A 21,828-nucleotide genomic window follows, 5' to 3' on the forward strand; every position below is an offset into this window, starting at 1 on the left:
AACTAATTTGGCTGGGGAATGGGATACAGAGTGGAAGTACAGTAGGGAGTGATGCTCAGTCAAATACAGAAGAGAAACTGAGTCAGTCTGGAGGGCAGAGCAAATATAGACCTGTTAAGTCACAAGGGAAAAATGCAAGGCTGAATTGCATCTATTTTAATGCAAGGAGTCTTACTAGTAAGACAGATGAATTGAGGGCGTTGATTAGCACATGGGATTATGGTACTGTTGCTATCACAGGCACATGGTTGAGGGAGGGGCAGGACTGGCAGCTCAATATTCCAGGGTATAGAATCTTCAGGCGTGACAGGGCAGGGGATAAAAGAGGAGGTGGCATTGCACTGTTGATCAAAGAGTCAATTATTTTTTTTTTTATTTATTTAGAGATACAGCACTGAAACAGGCCCTTCAGCCCACCGAGTCTGTGCCGACCATCAACCACCCATTTATACTAATCCTACACTAATCGCATATTCTTACCATATCCCCACCTGTCCCAATATTCCCCTACCACCTACCTATACTAGGGGCAATTTATAATGGCCAATTTACCTATCAACCTGCAAGTCTTTGGCATGTGGGAGGAAACCGGAGCACCCGGAGAAAACCCACGCAGACACAGGGAGAACTTGCAAACTCCGCACAGGCAGTACCCAGAATTGAACCCGAGCCGCTGCAGCTATGAGGCTGCGGTGCTAACCACTGCGCCACTGTGCCACCCAAACTGCAGTAAGGAGGGATGATATCTTAGAAAACGGGGCAATCACTTGGCTGGGAGTGTACTACAGGCCTCCAAACAGTCGGGGAGAGATAGAGGAGCAGATATGTAGGCAAATCTCAGGGAGGTGTAAAAATAATAGGGTAATAAGAGTAGGGGATTTCAACTTACCTAATATCAACTGGGATAGTCTTAGTGTAAAAAGCTTAAAGAGGGCAGAATTCTTAAAATTCATACAGGAGAGCTTTCTGAGCCAGTACGTAGAAAGCCCTACAAGGGAAGGGGCAGTACTGGACCTAATCCTAGGGAATGAAGCTGGTAGAAGTGTCAGTGGGGGAGCATTTCGGGGATAGCGACCATGAAGTGGTACAGTGGCGCAGTGGTTAGAACCGCAGCCTTACAGCTCCAGGGACCCGGGTTCAGTTCTGGGTATTGCCCGCACGGAGTTTGTAAGTTCTCTCTGTGACCATGTGGGTTTTGGCTGGGTGCTCCGGTTTCCTCCCACAGCCAAAAACTTGCAGGTTGATAGGTAAATTGGCCATTGTAAATTGCTCCTAGTGTAGGTAGGTGGTAGGGAATATGGGATTACTGTAGGGTTAGTATAAATGGGTGGTTGTTGGTCGGCACAGACTTGGTGGGCCGAAGGGCCTGTTTCAGTGCTGTATCTCTAAATAAATAACTCTGTAAGATTTAAGGTAGTTCTGGAAAAGGACAAAGATGGGCCAGAAATAAAGGTACTGAATTGGGGGAAGGCTGATTTCAATATGATAAAACAGGATCTGTCCAGAGTCGACTGGGAGCAGCTACTTGTAGGAAAGTCGACATCAGACCAGTTGGAGTCATTCAAAGAGGAAATAGTGAGGGTTCAAAGCCAATATGTAGTCGTTAAGATGAAGGGTAGGACCAACAAGTCCAGGAAACCCTGGATGTCAAGGGATAAGGAGGATTGGATGAGGAAAAAAAGGAGGCTTACGGCAGATTCAGAGTGCTGGAAACAGCGGAGGCACTAGAGGAGTATAGAAAGTGTAGGGGGGTACTTAAAAAAGTAATTAGGAGAGCGAAGAGGGAACATGAAAAAACACTGGCAGGCAAGATAAAGGAAAATCCTAAGGTGTTTTATAAGTATATTAAGGGCAAGAGGATAACCAGGAAAGAGTGGGGCCCATTAGGGACCAAAGTGGCAATCTGTGTGTGGAGCCAGAGGACATAGGTGAGGTTTTAGATGATTACTTTTCATCTGTGTTCGCTATGGAGAAGGACGATGTAGGTGTAGAGATCAGGGAGGGGGATTGAACATATTAGTATTGAAAGGGAGGAAGTATTAGCTGTTTTAGTGGGCTTAAAAGTGGATAAACCCCCAGACCCAGATGAGATGTATCCCAGGCTGTTATGTGAGGCAAGGGAGGAGATAGCAGGGGCTCTGACACAAATTTTCAAATCCTCTCTGGCCACAGGAGAGGTACCAGAGGACTGGAGGACAGCGAATGTGGTGCCATTATTCAAGAAGGGTAGCAGGGATAAACCAGGTAATTACAGGCCGGTGTAACATCAGTGGTTGGGAAAATATTGGAAAAAATTCTGAGGGACAGGATTAATCTCCACTTGGAGAGGCAGGGATTAATCAGGGATAACCAGCATGGCTTTGTCAGGGGGAGATCGTGTCTAACTAACTGGATTGAATTTTTCAAGGCGGTGACTAGATGTGTAGATGAGGGTAAAGCAGTTGATGTAGTCTACATGGACTTCAGTAAGTCCTGCATGGGAGATTGGTTAAGAAGAGCCCCTGGGATCCAGGGCAATTTGGCAAATTGGATCCAATATTGTCTTAGTGGCAGGAGGCAGAGGATGATGGTTGAGGGTTATTTTTGCGAGTGGAAGCCTGTGACCAGTGGTGTTCCGCAGGGATCGGTGCTGGGACCCTTGCTGTTTGTAGTGTACATTAATGATTTAGGCGTGAATATAGGATGTATGATAAGTAAGTTTGCAGATGACACAAAAATTGGTGGTGTCGTAAATAGTGAGGAGGAAAGCCTTAGATTACAGGACTACATAGATGGGCTGGTAAGATGGGCGAAGCAGTGGCAAATGGAATTTAATCCTGAGAAGTGTGAGGTGATGCATTTTGGGAGGACTAACAAGGCAAGGGAATATGCAGTGGATGGTAGGACCTTAGGAAGTAGAGAAGGTCAGAAGGATCTTGGTGTACTTGTCCATAGATCACTGAAGGCACATGTAGATAAGGTGGTTAGGAAGGCATATGGGATACTTACCTTTATCAGCCGAGGCATAAATATAAGAGCAGGGAGGTTATGATGGAACTGTATAAAATGCTATTTAGGCCACAGCTGGAGTACTGTGTACAGTTGTGGGCAGCACACTATCAGAAGGATGTGATTGCCCTGAAGAGAGTGCAGAGGAGATTCACCAGGATGTTGCCTGGGCTGGAGCATTTCGGCTATGAAGAGAGACTGAAAAGGCTAGGGTTGTTTTCCTTAGAACAGAGAAGGCTGAGGGGGGACATGATTGAGGTATACAAAATTATGAGGGGCATTGATAGGTTAGATAGGAAGAAACTTTTTCCCTTGGCGGAGGGGTCAATAACCAGGGGGCATAAATTTAAGGTAAGGGGCAGGAGGTTTAGAGGAGATTTGAGGAAATATTTTTTCACCCAGAGGGTGGTTGGAGTCTGGAACATGCTGCCTGAAGGGGTGGTAGAGGCAAGAACCCTCACAACATTTAAGAAGTATTTAGATGAGCACTTGAAACGCCAAAGCATACAAGGCTACGGGCCAAGTGCTGGAAAATGGCATTCGAATAGTTAGGCGCTTGATGGCCGGCACGGACACAAAAGGCCACAGGGCCTGTTTCTGTTCTGTCTAACTCTATGACTGTATGACTCTATGATGCTGAGAGCCATCTGCCCTTTAGGGCTCAGCAGTTGCAGGTGTCCTTAACCCCCACTGGTTGTGCTCTGTCCTTTCTATTGTGTGTCCTGTAAGAGAGAAGGCAGAATGTCAGTGATTGTGTAGCTGTGTTTGCGTGATGTGCCTACTATAGCTGAATATCTGAAGGTATGTGGAGGCAGTGAGAGGCAGGTGTGAGGCTGACCGCATTGGTTGATTTGTGAGGATAAGGTGGAGTATCTGGAGGTTGGATGTGAGTCCTGAGTGCCAGAGGTGCTGCTGAGTGAGTGATGGGTGTGTGGTGCATTGAGCAGTATGTGATGGGTATGAGATGCCATGTGAAGATACATTCACTGACCTTGACAACCCAGGTGAGGTCATTGAACTTCTTGTGGCACTGCTGTCAGGTCCTCAGGTTCAGACATCAGGAATTGATTTCCTTGGCCACCTGCTCCCACTCCCTTCTCAGGGTGGTCTTTGAGGGCCTCCTGGCCCTCTACAAAACCATGGTGTCTCTCCTTCTGGCCAGCTGCACCACTAATGCCTCCAATGCCACAACTGTCACTGTGTAACTTTCTCTCTCTGCTTTGGTATTCCATTTTCCACAATTTAAATTCCACCTATTGGACTCTGCAGCTCCCCTTTAAGAGCGACAGTCTACCTTTAAGAAGAGCAGGCTGGCTGCACCATGTGGTTTCTGCATAGCACTGCTTGGCTCTCCTACTGAGCGTAAAGGCTACCGGCAATGTGAAGAAGGAGGTAGCAGCGTGGAAACCACTTAGCCACACCCTACAATCATGCAGATGAGGTGGGTGCACCAAATTTACGGACTGCCCACCTCGTTCGGAACCAGCTCGGGTAGGTCATGAATTATGACCTCGTGCCCAAAAAACTGGGGCACATATTTTCCTAGCCCAATATTCTAGCTGAGGCCCAACCAGTGATTTATAGAGGTTAACCTATGCCTCTATTTATAAAATCAAGAATCCTGTTTGCTTTTTTAACAGACTTATCAACTTGTCCTAACACCTTCAAGGATTTGTGAATGTGAACTCTCAGATTTTTATTCCCCCTCCTTTAAAATTGTGCCATTTATATCATATTGTCTCCCCCCCCAATTTTTTCTTCCAAAATGCATCACTTCACACTTCTCTTCATTAAATTTCACCAGCCATGTGTCTGCCCATTTCGCCAGTCTATGTTCTCCTGAGGTCTGCTATCCCATATATCCTGCAATTCACAGTCAATTTTAATGACCAATCTGAGTGACATTTGTGTTGGAAAAATTCATACCCATTGGTGTCAATTATCTCATACAGTCTTGTTGATACCCTGGAGGACCTCCAAGTTACTGAAGCATCAGTATCTAGGTAAGCTAGGTCATGCTTTCATTCCTTAACTTCTGAGATGCTCACTAACGATGGGTTTCACACAGGTCCAGATAAGGCAAGAAATATCTATACCTCCCTAAGAAGCTATCCCTTGGCCTGTGGCATTGATGGCTAACCTTCCTGAGTGATAAGAAATATTTTGCTTATGTCAACCTTTATGGTTTTAATTAGCATTAACCCGGGCTGACTCCATTTTGAGGACATATTTAAGCTGAAACTCTATTTTGGGGACATTTTCCAGGTAATTCATAAGGCATTCCTTCTACACTTTAGAATTCAAGAATATCAAGGACAGATAACATGTCATCTCAATCACAGAGGACATTATTGTGACTTTGGTCAGGTCCATATTACTGCTATGAGCAGGGCAGAGGGGAGAGATGGCCACGGAGCTAGGCGATGATAATGCTTTCAACAACCTTTTGAGATTGGGCGTTATTTTATAAGATAGCTTGAGGTTGGGCTTTTTGAGGAGAGGTGATGAAATTGAAATCATTTACAATGTCAGTTATCATGGGGGAAAGAAGGAAAAATTGAGTGGTCAGAAGTTAAATGAGGAGGGGATCAAGGGGACAGCAAGGGGGTTTTATTTTGGAGATATGTGAGAAGAGGGTATCAGCAGAGATAGGGAGAAACTTCAGAGTGATAGGGGACCAGAGCTGGAGGGGGTGAGTGATTAGGAACAGGCCAGGAGGAGATGAGGGAAAGGAGGGGAAAGAGTTGCAGGCAGCCACATAGACGATTCCCTTTTATGTGATTAATAATCTGGTTTCCACAATGCAAGTGTATCAAGCCTGTGTCCTCAGTACCTTGCTCTATGGCAGCGAGGCCTGGACAACGTATGCCAGCCAAGAGTGACGTCTCAATTCATTCCATCTTCGCTGCCTCCGGAGAATACTTGGCATCACGTGGCAGGACCGTATCTCGAACACAGAAGTCCTCGAGGCGGCCAACATCCCCAGCTTATACACACTACTGAGTCAGCGGCGCTTGAGATGGCTTGGCCATGTGAGCCGCATGGAAGATGGCAGGATCCCCAAAGACACATTGTACAGCGAGCTCGCCACTGGTATCAGACCCACCGGCCGTCCATGTCTCCGCTTTAAAGACATCTGCAAACGCGACATGAAGTCCTGTGACATTGATCACAAGTCGTGGGAGTCAGTTGCCAGTGTTCGCCAGAGCTGGCGGGCAGCCATAAAGGCGGGGCTAAAGTGTGGCGAGTCGAAGAGACTTAGCAGTTGGCAGGAAAAAAGACAGAGGCGCAAGGGGAGAGCCAACTGTGTAACAGCCCCGACAAACACATTTTTCTGCAGCACCTGTGGAATAGCCTGTCACTCTAGAATTGGCCTTTATAGCCACTCCAGGCGCTGCTCCACACACCACTGACCACCTCCAGGCGCTTACCCATTGTCTCTCGAGATAAGGAGGCCAAAGAGAATAATGCAATCATTTGTCCTGCAGTAGGGAAAACTAACCCTTTCAATTTCGTATCTCCTGGATGCCTTTAGGGACAATGGTAACAGGATGCACAAGTGTCTCTTGTGCCCAGTATTGCTAGGGTGCAAATAATGGAAATAACAATGAATGACATGATTCCTATGTAAAATATGTTTCCTCATTTCTGGGTGGGCATATTATGTGCCTGCATTAGCTGGAAATTCTGATATTGGGAAAAGGGACAAGAAACTCAGTGTGTTTGGATTTCACTTCAATTCTTGACCCACTCACCTAGATTACAGTGGTTTAACACCAGAAGCACAGAAGAAATTTAGGGCCACTACATTTAGCGATTGTGTAGTTATTATACCAGCAGTGGAACAATAGCCCTACCAGGTTAAATAGCACATTCCTGGGTACCCTTAAGCTTCCTTTCGTAAAGTAACAACTGTCCAGACTAAGTTAATTTTTATATCCAAACATAGGTAACATAGGTTACTGGGGAGGTGGTGGCGTAGTGATAACGTCACTGGATTAGTAATCCAGAGGCCCAGGCTAATGTCATGGGGATATGAGTTCAAATCCCAACATAGCAGCTGGTAGAATTTAAATTCAATTAATTAATAAACTTAATAAATAATATATCTGGAATTGAAAGCTAGTCTCAGTAATGGAGCCATGAAACTATTGAATATTGTAAAAACTCATCTGGTTCACTAATATCCTTTAGGGAAAGAAATCTACCATCCTTACCTGGTCTGACTAACACCTCTGCTCGTCTTCGAAATAGTGCCATGGAATCTTTTATGTCCACCTGAGAGAGCAGACGAGGCTTTAGTTTAATGTTTCACCTGAAAGATGGCACCTGCACCCGCACAGGATTCCGAGTGCTACACTGGAGTGTCAGTCTTGATTTTTATGCTCCAGCCCCAAGAGTGGGAATTTGGAATAAATAGTTAAGACAGAACTTGTCAGAATTCATTTCAATAAGATTGAATAAATCTATTTACTGCAATAAAGTTCCTAAGTAGTCAGGGGTTCTTTCTACTTTTAATGTACTTTCATAATGCTAAGCATATCAGATTTTTATTTTTCCTTCTTTATTTTAAAATGTATGTATGTATTTTAGAAAAAGGTCCCATCCAGCAGCAAAGCCCATACATTTCATGAGGTTGGCTTCCCTTGATGCCAAGATAATTCTGAGATATATTTATGAATTCATATTAGTTGCATTATTGTGTAAACATACTTAAATATAGTATTTTCTATGAGAATTGCTTTGTTACCCTTTGGGTACAGTGGTAGCACTTATAAAAACAATTTTAAATACAAATTTGAGGATCATAAGAGATTTTTTCACACTGAAAGTGCGATGTTTGTATTCAATAGTTGTGCAGACCTGAACAAATTAGATTGAACAGTTTTCTCCAGCTGAATCAGTTTGTGAAGTTTAAAAATACAGACTAGAAGAAACTAATAGAGAAAAATGCAATTAACATTTCAGGTGTAACCCTTCATCAGACCCCTATTTTGGCAGTAGTTAGTCATAGAGTCATAGAGTTATACAGCACAGAAACAGGCCCTTTGGCCCAATGCGCCTGTGCCGACCATCAAGCACCCATCCAAAACTAATTAGTGACCCCTACACTTCAGGAAATGCACCAATGTGGTGACATTTAGTCATGCATTTCAGGCTGTTAGTGGAAGAGGTGATGCAAGTGCTGCCATGCTAATCAATGCATCAGTCAGCTTTGTGATGTGTGTCTGCAGCTCAGTACCTGATATTGAACTGTAATCTGGGAATGAGTTTTAGGCAAATCAACTGGCATTCATCCCAACCCAGCACTGCCATCCTACATTGCAAATGTGCTGTGGGTGTCCTTACAGTGCATGACAAAGTTTTTTCCTGTTGACCTGTATAGCAAGTTGGATCATTGGCAAGTCAGTGTGCTAGGGTCTGTAGAATAGTTTCTAGTCTGCCAGTCTTGACATTCTTTTTGTACCACCTCAATTACGAAATATTGGGCTGAATTTTATGAGCCCTCCAACGTTGGAGGTCCTGGCGGAGGGCCCGGAATATTCTTCCGGGAGAGGCCCGCCACGACCCCCGAGGCCGGGAAGGCCCCTTTGCATTTTATCAGCAGTGGCGAGGCCTCAGTGCAGCCTCCCACCGCTCGATGGCGGAGCCTTGATCTGAATATGCAACTGATATTACAATGAAAGAATAATGACTTATCTGGTAGCGACGGCCATCCCATGCCAATATTCTGGCCGGAACTCCTGCATCGCCGGAATTCTGTTCGGAGTTCCGAGGCGTGGCACTGGTGGGAGGGGACAGGAGCGAAACTTCCAAGGAGGGAGGAGTGACAAAAACTGTTTCCATTGGCTAAGGGGATGGTGGGAAGGGGTTGAAGGGCAAAGATTATAAAGTTTGGGGCTTTAAGGTCGGTACTGGCAAAAATGGTTTTTAGAGGGGAGAGAGAGAAATAAATATTTTGCTTGATCATTGGGGGGGGGGGGGTGAAAGAGCAGCTTTGACTGTTTTTATTTAAATTAGAAGTGCTGCTCTCTTGAAAAATGTAAATTGCTGGTAAGGGCTTGAGCCCTTTAAAAATGGCGTTGGTGCCTGCGTGGTGGCTTTGGACGCCATTGTCGGGGACAGAGCAGCCGCCCCTTCTACGTCATCGGGGCTGGCCATTCTGGCCTCTCCATTTAAATGTGACCCCGCATGCACACCATGGCTTCTTTCAAGCTGGCTGCCAAGAATGTTGGCGAGCCAATAAAATGCAGCCCATTGTCTTGAACCTGCTTTAAAAACAAATATAGCTAAAGGAGTGAAAAACAGCCTGCAATGTTTTTGCCAATAAAAATTTTGTAAATATGGTAAAAATGTCTAAATGCCGCACTAAAATAGTACTTGCAAAGGTGTCAGCCATGGCTCGGTTGGTAGCAACCTTGCCTCTGCGTAAGAAGGTTCTGGAGTTAAGTCCCATTCCAGAGACTGAAACACAAAAATCTACTAAGGGAGTGCTGCATTGTCAGAGGTGCTGTCTTTTGGATGAGATTTTAATGCAAGACCCCATTTGCCTCTTGGGTGGACATAAAAGATCCCATGGCACTATTTCAAAAAAGAGCAGGGGAGTTATCCCTGGTGTCCTGGTTAATATTTATCTCTTAATTAACATCTCTTAATTAACATTACAAAACCAGATTATCACGTCATTATCGCATTGCTGTTTGTGGGAGCTTGTTGAGTGCAAATTGACTGCTGCATTTCCCAGTGAATATGCTTCAAAAGTACTTAATTGGCTGTAAAGTTCTTTGGGACATCCTGAGGTCATGAAAGGCACTATATAAATGCAAGTCTTTCTTTTCCTTTTAAATTAAGCCATGGGTACTTCTGGTTCTCAAGAGTTGCCTTAGGGTCTGTTTACGGCAAAACCTCCAGCCACTTTCCATGTCAGAGTGGCCTGGCTAGAGGAAAGGGACTCCTATGACAGCAGTTCCCTTTGCCCTAGTCTGGGATCTGCTGGGTGGCTGGTACACCAAGTGAAAGGACATGTGCTTACTGGCTGGCAGAAGCTAGGATCAAAGATTGCTTGCTGACAGGTCCACAGGTCACTGAAAGTAGCAACGCAGGTGGATAAGGTAGTCAAGAAGGCATACGGCATGCTTGCCTTCATCGGTCGGGGCATAGAGTATAAAAATTGGCAAGTCATGTTGCAGCTGTACAGAACCTTAGTTAGGCCACACTTAGAATATTGCGTGCAATTCTGGTTGCCACACTACCAGAAGGACGTGGAGGCTTTGGAGAGGGTACAGAAGAGGTTTACCAGGATGTTGCCTGGTCTGGAGGGCATTAGCTATGAAGCGAGGTTGGATAAACTCGGATTGTTTTCACTGGAACAACGGAGGTGGAGGGGCGACATGATAGAGGTTTACAAAGTTATGAGTGGCATGGACAAAGTGGATAGTCAGAAGCTTTTTCCCAGGGTGGAACAGTCAGTTACTAGGGGACATAGGTTTAAGGTGCGAAGGGCAAGGTTTAGAGGGGATGTGCGAGGCACGTTTTTTACACAGAGGGTGGTGAGTGTCTGGAACTTGCTGCCGGGGGAGGTGGTGGAAGCAGGTATGATAGCGACGTTTAAGAGACATCTTGACAAATGCATGACTAGGATGGGAATAGAGGGATACGGTCCCCGGAGGTGCAGAAGGTTTTAGTTTAGACAGGCATCAAGATCGGCGCAGCCTTGGAGGGCCGAATGGCCTGTTCCTGTGCTGTATTGTTCTTTGTTCTTTGACATAATCCATTTGGAAAATGTAGCATCTTAGCAATAACCAGAAATGCTCCAGAGAAAAAAAATTCTTTCCAGATATGAGCAGCTGCCCAATGTCACATTATCTGCCCACTGAAAGAAACATTAGTTGTTCCAGTACTGAGCTCTGGGCTACCACACATAAGGCTGAATTTTACCGGCCCCTCAACGCCCCGGGTTGGGGCACAGGGGCCAGTAAAATTCTGCAGGGAGGGGCTCGCCTCGACCCACAACGTTGAGAAGGGCCGGCTGCATATTACCGGCGGCGGAGGGACGTCGGTGCAGTCTCTCTGCCGCCTGGTGGCGTGCCCTTCATCTCCATATGCAGAATGCCAATAAATATATTCAAAATAACTCAGCTGCTGTCCCACGCTGATTTTATGGCCTCCGTTCGGCCTTCAAGCACCTTTGGAACTCCGCACGGAGTTCTGAGGCAAGAACCTCGTGAGGAGGGGGAGTAATAAAAATTTCAGGGTGGGAGGGGTGGAGGAGCGAGGAAATCAATTTTTATTGGATGGTGGGAAGGGATTGAAGGGCAAAAGATTGAAGGTTGGGGTGGGGGAGGAAAGTTCGGGTATTTGAAAAATCAATTGATGGTCATTTCGGTCAATGAAATGTTTTGCCTTTAAGCCCTTACAATTAATTTTAATTTTTAAAGCCCTTTAAAAATGGCACAAGCGCCTGCACGTTGGCGCCATTCACGGAGGCCTCCCCTGTACGTCATCAGGGGCGGACGCTCCGCCCCCACTATTTAAATGAACCCCTGCCCTGAGTTTAAAGGGCGCCGCAGCCCATAATTCCTTCGCTACCCCAACTTTATTCCTTTAATCAACACATTTTTTTAATCCTTCGGTCAATTTTTTTCATACCAAAACTCAAGTTTTGCCCTGCATCCCCACAGTTTTGATCTTAGCTAAAAATCTTTTCTAAGGATGGGAAAGAAATGTATTTGAAAGTCTAAGTACTCATGGTAGGGTTTACCACAGTACACTTAGGTTGTCCCTTTATAAACAAGTCAAGGAGCTTGGCCAGGCAGTGTTTTCCCTATCTAAAGCTATACTGACTGCTGTTTACTAGGCTATTATCTTATACATAATCCTCAAGTTTACACCTGACAGTTGATTCCATTATTTTGCACCAAATTGAAGACCAATAGGTCTGTAATTGTACCTGTTTTGTCACCCTACAGAACTGAGAAATTACCCCTTTTGCTACCTATGACTCCTACTGCTGTAAAGAACATATTGCCTTCTCCCTCCTCATTTAAAAACATCTTATATAATATGAAAGATTCTCGACAAATGACACAGAACGCACTGGACCGAGTATATTGCTGATGCCCTACTCTATTGAACCTTAAAAAACCCCCACTGTATTTCCTTTGACAGGTTTGATGGAGCAGGTAGTCTGACACCAGCTTCTTGATGCCCAACAATTCTGGCTTAAAAAACTGGAGCCACCATGAAAAAATCCAACAGAAAATGAGGTGAAACAACTCAAAAGACCCACCATTTCCAGGATCCTGTTGTCTTCGCTTCCTTGAGCGGTATGGGGTTCTTGTACACCAAATGCCTTCACTTCTGCACAAAGAAGCTTAGGATCCTGTAAGAAGTTTTGGGTACTGAAACTGGAATTATTTTCCCTTTTTGTGACAAATCCATTTCACAGCTTTTTCCTGAATCTGTCGGAAGGGAACCTTTCCATTGAAAACCATGAAGAAGCATTTTTGGATGCGTGCTGCAAATTTAAACAGTATTTGTCTTTGTCATCATTGAAGAGAGCAAAGAGCACTTCATCTCTTCTCTGAATGGTTCTGAAGGACTCCTGGTGTCTCAATGTAGGTAAGGCAATGAATATTAAAGCAGGAGACAGCAAACATGTAAACGCATTGAAGGAGTTTCCATGCTTTCTTGTGAAACATCCAGTTGTTAAAATGTATCACCTTCCTCAGTGGGAGAGTTTTCACTCTCTGCACAAAACTCCATTCTTACCTAATTATTTATGTACTATCACTTTTAAATATTTATTTGAATCACTCATTGCTGTTTTTATAGAAAAAATACATCTGTCTGCACACGTGTTAGAAGAGGTGACAAAATATGGTAAATCAGGAAGTTGTGATTAGATGATGTCAATTTTGACTTTTCAAAGCCTCAAAGCTGTAAGAAGAATGCAGGGTTGAGGGAAATAAGAGCTTCAGTTTTGAGATTCTGGGAAGACATGAGAGATCATAAGAGATGGTTGCAGTTCAAGTTTCTTTGATGTGCTTTTCCTCTGCTATTAAGACCTAACGTTGCACTGACCTCATCAGTTAAATATGCCTTCTGAATGTGAATAGATCAGAATTGAGCATGTTTAACAAATCCAAGCTCTCCCCTTTTGTGTCTGGGTTCTGATTTGTTTTAAAAAGCAGAATCTGCGGAGAAATCATGCCACACTAATTTCTGCCAGTTAACTATTACTGGGCTATATGTGATACTGTGATATTTTAGGATTATGCTTCAGATTTTAATCACATATTTTCTACCTTTAATAAAATCCCTTTTTTGGGGGATTCATTTTTGTTTTTACTCAAACGACAACTAGTATAAAGATGAGCAGAGCTTGCTCAATGCATAAGTGTAATAAACATTGGAAACTTGCATCATTAGATTATCCAATGGGCTTTTTTTCAATCATGGGGCTCAATTCTTCCTGAGGCAACTCAATAAACCTGCAGCAGGAACAAACATTTTTGCCACAACATTTTCAAGTTGAAATATGAGAAAATTAATCATTGGTTGTAGGAGATGCTTTAAAAAATCTGGTTTATACTAAGATAAATTTGTATTGAAACTGCTTTTCGCTGTCCTGTTTCCCAAATTTTGAATTATCACTACAAATTTTAACTCTTCCTTCCCTTTTCTCACTCCCCTGTAAATGGTTTAGCTTGTCAGAAAATCGATTGGGAAATCCTTTCTAAGAAACAAAATTGCCAACTGGACCTAATTCAAGCCTGGGAAACATTTCTTACTATGCAACCTCCTTAATGATTAGGAATACACAACAGTAGTTTCCCTTTGACAGAGGGAAGATTCAAATCAAAACTATTAATTATGGATTTCTGAAATGTTTCATCCATGCTTGAATCAGTTTAATGGGCAACTGTGGCAAAAATAGTTCTCAAATTGTCATGTAGATTTTACATTAATAGCCCTGTATTTATTTAAATACAAGTAGGCAGAAAACCTTGTGTTCTTTGAAAATCTACTGGCGTTACAGCACACTTGTACATAGATTCTTATGATCAAGCCACCTGATTGCATTCTTAGAACAAAGTTAAAAGATTAAAAGCCTTATCACAAGTTCCTAAACTGCCATTTGCTTTTGTCCTTTCTATCTAATAACGGATAATGGCCATTCTAGTGGTTTAATTAGCTGTCTGTCCCTTATGCTGGCATAACACATACTATATTATTCTTATAGCTGTTAGTAGATTTCTATAATAAAGACACACTGTAATGCTTAGTTCATTCTAACTATGAGAGTGGATCCTGATCAGAAGTTCTGGTGTCACACAGGTTCATGTTAACTCTAATTACTGCTTGTGCTTTTTAAACATGGCAGTTTTCTTACTTTTTGTTTATATTTTGCAAAACAGTTAAAAAATACAGGTTTGTAACAATAAGGCAAATCTCTTTTTTATAAATTCTTTGTGAGAAGCAAGTCTTTATCCATTGTGGTAAATATACGTGGATATACGGATAGCAAACAAACAGCTGAGTACCAAGCTGCAGCTCACATCAACAGACCCAGTAAAGTTTTCATTCACTAAACTTACACCAATGAAACAGTTCTTTGTAATTTAACAGAAGTGTAACCTTATTTGCATGTGAAAGAAAAAGAAATCACACAACATCAGATCACTATGAAAGCCAGTAACTTTACTGATTTGTCTGCAAAATACAAATTATACCTTATTTCCAGCAAGAGAAACTTGAATTTTCCCATAAAAATTTTCACTACAGACAGCTGAATTAAGTCCCTTGAGATACATAGATGTAGTTTAACTTAGTTATTAACATCTTTTTGTCATCAAGTGGCGACAAAGTCCAGCTTATGCCGCTGTGAGCCTCTTTATTTTTGCTGCAAACGTCCACATTTCCCCCATTTACAAGCAATCATTTTGTATTACTATTGTATAATGGAAACAAATCCTCAGAAAAAATAACAGCAAACCAGCTGGAGCAATCCAAGTATGTTTTAGGTCAATAACAACAGTCCTTCTAAAGCAATCCAGGGCTACAGTTTATAGCAGTTCCTTCATATAGAGCACCGGTACCGTATTTCATTGCTTATTTAACTGACCTCTTTAAACTGTTTTGAGGTATGGATGAATTTGAGGTATGAACAGGGCAAGTAAAATATATATAATAACCTGAACAAAAAATAAAACAGAAAACAATTAGAGAAGCATATTTGCAAAACTGTGGCTTACCACCTGGATTGCTCCACTTCTTTGGTTAAAATATTAACAAAAGCCTTTATCATTACTCTACACTTGAAGCACTCTAAATAAACATTATTTGATCATTCTTTCCAGAACTCTGTAGTGGCAGGAAGCCAGCATTAGGTGAAAGATGCCACATTATACACAGCGGATGGCACAAACAGTAACAGTTGAAGCACTCATATTTTAATTTATTTTTAGGCAATAGTCTTTTTTGAGCAATAAAGTGGTTTTCAGGAACACTGTTTTTTTAATTGTTAAGTGTGTTTCTAGTAAAGCCGAACCTTCAAGGTGTACTTTACAGAAATTGGGAAGCAGTGGTGTGTGTCTCAAGTTTATTTCTTGCTTGAAGTTTCCATTTAAAAAAAAGACTATTTTAATGGCCAACTATAAATAAATATATTGCCAGACTTTTAAAAATAAACTTTCAAAAAAGTATGATACTGAATTGAGTTAGCTAGCTGATTTTCTTCTGAAGAATACCTTTCCTGAATGCTGTATATTTTGACAGTGTGACCATTTTCGAGGGCTTTTAAAAATATTTTATTGGGGCAACACCGGGGTATCCCACTTATCATAAAACTCTGTCCTTTAGAGGTAGAATAGTGGATTTTGCAGAATACTCTGTCAAAGCTGATCTGGTTTGCTGATATTTTCACTATCTCAGTTCTTACTGTATGACATCTGCTGGCTCTGATATGTCAATTCAAGTTACTGGCAGCAGTAATGCATTGCAAACATCAAGATATCAGTAAATGACTTTGCTCTCACGTCTGCGTGGAATAGTAACAAGCCTTTTTGATGTTCATGAGTTTTATAAAACAGAAAATAACTTAAGTGCCCCCAAGAAAGTGCCACTGACATTTTTTGCCTCGCAGTAAAGAACATTGCCTAAATCTGTTAGCCAATGGGTTGTGTGAGGAAATGAGAATATACAAGGGGCTCTGCCCCATTAATTCTTAAAACCATAGTACTGTATAATTATATGCTAACTCAGAATTAGCTCTGTGGTCAAACATACAGAAAAATTATAACACTTGGATAAGAGTGAGTACAGGGTTGTAGGTACAGAAAGGAGTGACCCATTATGAATGAAGTTGTGCTTCTCAATTGATTTAAAAAAAAATTGTGGCTATTGATTTGCTGTTAGCATGATATTTTGCTATTGGTTCGATCTACAATGAAATCGATTAATTGATTTTCAAAAGTTGCTTCATTAAAATAGTGTTAGGAACCTGTGGCTGCCTGACATTCACTTATATACTGAGTTATTAGTAAGAATTACTTTTTTAAACACATAAATGCATTACAATCAAGTTGTGAAGGCATGAAAGTTAACTGGGATTGAAGCTTTAAGTATGCATTAGCTTCTAAAAAACCATGAAGCATTAAAAAGATCTAGCCAGCGCAGACACGATGGGCTGAATGGCCCCCTTCAGTGCCATACCTTTTCTATGGTTCTATGGTTACAGAACTGAATGAAAAAATGCAGAATGAGTCTCGAATAGGTTGTGGTCAGGGGCTATGATTGAGAAAAGTTAACAGTTTCTTTCACAATCTTTTAAAAAAAACTCCTTTAAAAGACTTTAAAAAGTATCAGTGACAAAATATCCACTGGTAATGCTTCAGATTCAAAAATTTCTGTTTAGAAAACATACAAATCCAAATAAACTGAACTGACTAATTAAGAATAGATCAGCATTTCACCACAATGCTCAGAATTACAAATGAGCAACTGGATGTACTGAGGAAAACTAGTCTTGATACTAAGGGCCTTCTGAAATTACCCCAGTACCCAAAATGACAGGCAGCCCCACTCCTTTCTATGTTTTAATTCCTAAACAGTAACAAAATTTAGAATACATACTAAACCCGTCCTCCCAACTGGTTAACCTCTTTATACTGAACACAGCCAACTCTGATTCTGCAAAACGTGTGCAGAAGAGACCTAAAGAATTTAGTTACTTAAACGTGCATATGCACAAATACATTCCCCCCCCCCCCCACTAATAAGATAACCAAAACAATGTTTGCTATGACCATAATTAATATATATTAGAAAGCTATACACAAGCATGTTAATTTCACAGATTTTAAAAGATTTTCTTAATATTATTTTTTATATAATTAGAAATACACAATTCAAAAACAAAACCTCTACAAAGAGAAAACAATTATCTTGGTTAGCAAAGCGTGGAGTTTTTTTCATGGCTTAGGGTGGTGCTTCCATATGAAGAGCCCAATTCCATTATTTTTAGGACTGTTTAAAATACCGGCAAAGCTATCAGGAAAAAAACATTTTGGCTTAGGTAACTACAAAAAGCCACAAATGCTTTGCAAATGTTTTTCTTGCTTTCATATGAAAATATAAGCAAAATGTAATGTACATCTTTTTTTAATCCACTTAAAATGTTAAACAGACCCAGAATTTGGACTTTTCCACATATTAATGATTTTGTTTTGTCAAAGTATGGTCCTCATTTAAATGACAAATCTATTTTATTGAGTGCCATACTCTATTGATATGCCTTTTTCGCTTAGTAAGTTCAGAGATGTCAGTTGACCGGTTTGTTTTGTTGAGAATGGTCACCCATATTTCTGGGCCTGTCAACCACCTATACATATATAATTTTTTTTTGTTTTTGTTGCATAACAGCTGCACTTTCGCTCTCAGCAAAGATCTGCCAGTTCTGGCAAATGTTTCCTTTTAATCTGCTATTTACATGTAAATACGTTGAACCTGCAACATGACACTATCTATTGTAACATACATTTTGCAAGGGAGCACAGCAATGAAAAAGAGTTAGCAGTTAAATCTACATTGTACAAGGGTTTTCTTTGTACAACTCAAGTGCTAAAGCTGTTATCTCAGCAATTTACGTTACTTTATATCACTGAGGCAAGTTAAAAGTACTTTTACAAAACAGAGTACCTGACTTATTTTTCACACACGGCACATATATAATGTTGAACTCCCCCCCTCCCTCCCTTGCCCTGTAATGTAGCGCACACACACACTGCAAGAAAAAAAGATTACTGAAGAATCTTATCATGTTGCCCATCCTTCAGACAACCTCATCCGCTTGACAGACGGACTTTCCCTTTCGTCTGGCGAAGGCCTTGTAAGTCCGATGGGGGAGTGGAAGTCATTCCTGTGATCCTCTCGGTCACTTCCGTCATAGGAACTGCTACAGCTGCTCAGACTATCCACTGGAGATCGCCCTGCGTCGAGCCTTGAGTGCTGCGGGTATCCCAAAGGTGTGTGGGTGCGGTCTCTAGGAGGAGAAACAGGTTCTGACTTGATGTTGAGGCTTTGAGTAGAAGGCAGGGAGAGATTTGAATTCTGAGATAAGTGAGTGCTAGTACAAACTCTGTAGAAGGAAAGGAAACCAGTTACAGAATGAAGAGGGCAATTGCCCCCATCTGCATACATACAAACATGCATAAACACTCAAGTAAATGCACATGTTTGTCATGGATTTGAAATATTTTTTTATCAGAAGCAACAAAGTTATTAGTAATAGACTTTTAGACCTACGTAGATGTGTTGCTGCTTCTAGCTGCCTAGAATGTTGACAATGCCAAAAATAACTGAAAGCTTGAGTCTCAGAATTGCCTGTAATTTCACATTCATTTATTTAATGGGCACAGAAAATTCCCCATTACATTTACAAATACACAACTGAGAAGTCCTAAGTTTCAAACTGTTCAGATACTAATCCCTACTTAATGGTAAACAATTTAAAGAGATCCATAGTTCCTGTTTTCATGTTACTACCTAAACAAATTTCTGTTTGCTCATTGGTAGGAAGCCAGAAAGTGGCTTTTCAGGAGTTATACATTTTATATTGTGAACTAATAATTTTTTATTCAGAGCAGTCAAAGAACATGATGAATACTTCTGATATTTAAATTAATAGAAATTAAAATATTAATGACGTTTAGTATGGAGGGTTAAGAGGGTTAGGAGTTAAAGATATGCATGAATAGTTAATGGTAGTGGGATGGAGATTAACGTTACAGAACCTTTTCAAGTAAAAGCAGTAATAGTGTTGGCTCTTAGTGGTCCAGAATCCAATCTGTATTGTTTGATTGATTGCATTGCACGAACAAACAACTGTAGTCGCTTTAAATTTGCATGTTTGTAACTTCATTTCTGATTGTTGGACCTTCCCAAATGACTGCAGAGGGTCCATAGAGGTCAGTGATAGGGAAATCAGTGGCCCCCTCAAAAAATGACAGCTGCTTTCCTGGAGGTAAAGTTTATATTGCTCCTCCATTGTTGCTACTGAAGTTATGAAGATGCTGGGGGAAACCATCAATTCAGGCCATTGGGTTATTCATGAAACAGCATAACTATCTCACTAATGTCATGAGTTTCACCAAACTAATGAAGAATGGCACTCTGACATCATTTCAAACACTGCCATGCTTGGCCTAAAGAGATGCAGTTTAAGCTTACACTATATCCATAGCAGTACATCTTAAGTTAAATTCATTGAAAAATACTACATTCAAATAAAAGATTTTGAAGCATAAATTTGAATAGTTTTAGCAAAGAAATTTGCAAGGCACAATGAGATAGTGTACTGCACAGCTTTGCTGGAGAGTGTGATGAAACAGCCATTTGAAGATCAGAGTTAATTATTTATGATTGAAAACTCTGTTTTGTTCCTTTGATTATAAAACTACATAAAAGTCTGCTACAGTGGTTATTTGCCTAATTTGCTCTGTGACAGAGAATTGTTAAGCCACCATCCATTGATTTAAATGTACATGAGCAGACATATGTGGAAGAATGACTTGGAGCATTATGTTGAAATAATTAATGCTGGACAAACTAATTAAAATGTTATGTTGATGTTCTAACCTGGGCCATGAGTGTATGGATGCAGTAATTAGGTTAGTAGCTAACATGATGTGAAGACTGATATTACAGCAATAATAGTATCTTTTGCCACGGGGATGAAGGCTAATAGAATGCTATCCTTTATTATGATAGGAATTGAAAATAAAAGTAAGGATGTTATGCTTCAGTTATAAAGGGCATTGGTGAAACCACATCTTAAATACTGTGTGCAGTTTTGGTTTCCTTATTTAAGGAAGGATGTAAATGCAATGGAGGTGGTTCAGAGGAGGTTTACTAGATTGACACCTGGAATGAGCAGATTGTCTTATGAGGAAAGGTTGAACAGACTGGGCTTGTTTTCACTGGAATTTGGAAGAGAGGGGAGACGATTGAAGCATACAAGATCCTGAATGGTCTTGACAAGGTGGATGTGGAAAGGATGTTTCCTCTTGTGGGTGAGTCCAGAACCAGGGGGCAATGTTTTAAAATAAGGGGTCGCCATTTTAGGACAGAGATGAGGAGAAACTTTTTCTCTCAGAGGGTTGTATGACTTTGGAACTCTCTGGCTCAGAAGGTGGTGGAGGCAGGGTCATTGAATATTTTTAAGGTGGAGGTAGATAGATTCTTATTAGGCAAGGGAATCAAAAGGTTATCGGGGGTAGATGGGAGTGTGAAATTCGAGACACAAGCAGATCAGCCATGATCTTATTGAATGGCGGAGCAGACTCGAGGGGCCAAATGGCCTACTTCTGCTCCAAATTCGTATGTTTGTATGTATGTTTCTGAAGCTTTACCTTTGATGGGAATAAAATATGGATCCTATTTGTTTAGCACCATCCTGAAAGAGACTCATTGTAGCATTTTTGCTGGCATATTTTGGAATTGTTCGAAGCTGTGGATTATTTGAATGGGACTGACAAGCTGCAGACACCTACTGGGTGTTCTTAGGCCAATTATGGAGAGAGGAGCCTCATGGGAGATGGGGCTGATCAGTAGGGGATGGGGGCAACTGGCAAGGGGAGCTAATCAGGTGAGAGGTGACAGGGAAAGAGGTCTGATTGGGGGTTAAGGTCAAGTTCCCTTAATGGATTTTCATTTTAACCAACTCTGGATGTTTTGGCTTCTCCAGAGCCAATGGACTTGGTAGTTTTTTTGGCATTTGTTTGTAATGCTATTGATGAGTCAGATAATCTTTATTTCAAAAAAGTTAATGTTTTATGGACACTTGAAGGATTTTACTGTCACTTGAATGGCATTTACTATTATATCCCTTTCTTTCTAGACCTGACTAGGACGGCACAGTGGTGCAGTGGTTAGCACCGCAGCCTCGCAGCTCCAGCGACCCAGGTTTGGTTCTGGGTACTGCCTGTGTGGAGTTTGCAAGTTCTCCCTGTGACTGCGTGGGTTTCTGCTGGGTGCTCCGGTTTCCTCCCACAACTGAAGACTTGCAGGTTGATAGGTAAATTGGCCATTGTAAATTGCCCCCAGTGTAGGTAGGTGGTAGGAGAATTGAGGGAAGGTGGGGATGTGGTAGGAATATGAGATTAATGTAGGATTAGTATAAATGGGTGGTTGATGGTTGGCACAGACTTGGTGGGCTGAAGGGCCTGTTTCAGTGCTGTATCTCTCTCTATGACTCTATGACTTGACCCATTGCCACCCACAGGTGAGGCCACAGCTGGAGTACTGTGTGCAGTTCTGGTTGCCACACTATAGGAAGGA

At 41.6% G+C, this 21,828-nt stretch overlaps 1 protein-coding gene across 7 annotated transcripts in view; it reads right to left on the minus strand.

Annotated features, from left to right (window-relative positions):
• Nucleotides 1–14,648: 14,648 nt before the first annotated feature.
• mef2cb (myocyte enhancer factor 2cb) overlaps nt 14,649–21,828 on the minus strand; it is a 314,026-nt gene continuing 306,846 nt past the window's right edge. For 5 of the 7 annotated variants that reach the window (XM_068029657.1, XM_068029654.1, XM_068029660.1 and 2 more), the window contains one exon: nt 14,649–18,628. In XM_068029657.1, the coding sequence (XP_067885758.1) occupies nt 18,307–18,628 (322 nt within the window). In that variant the 3' untranslated portion in view covers nt 14,649–18,306. The remainder of the gene's footprint in view (nt 18,629–21,828) is intronic. The other 2 variants (XM_068029659.1, XM_068029658.1) reach the window with 1 other exon arrangement.

The sequence above is a fragment of the Heterodontus francisci genome, chromosome 4 (assembly GCF_036365525.1).
Source record: "Heterodontus francisci isolate sHetFra1 chromosome 4, sHetFra1.hap1, whole genome shotgun sequence".
Lineage (NCBI taxonomy): Eukaryota > Metazoa > Chordata > Chondrichthyes > Heterodontiformes > Heterodontidae > Heterodontus > Heterodontus francisci.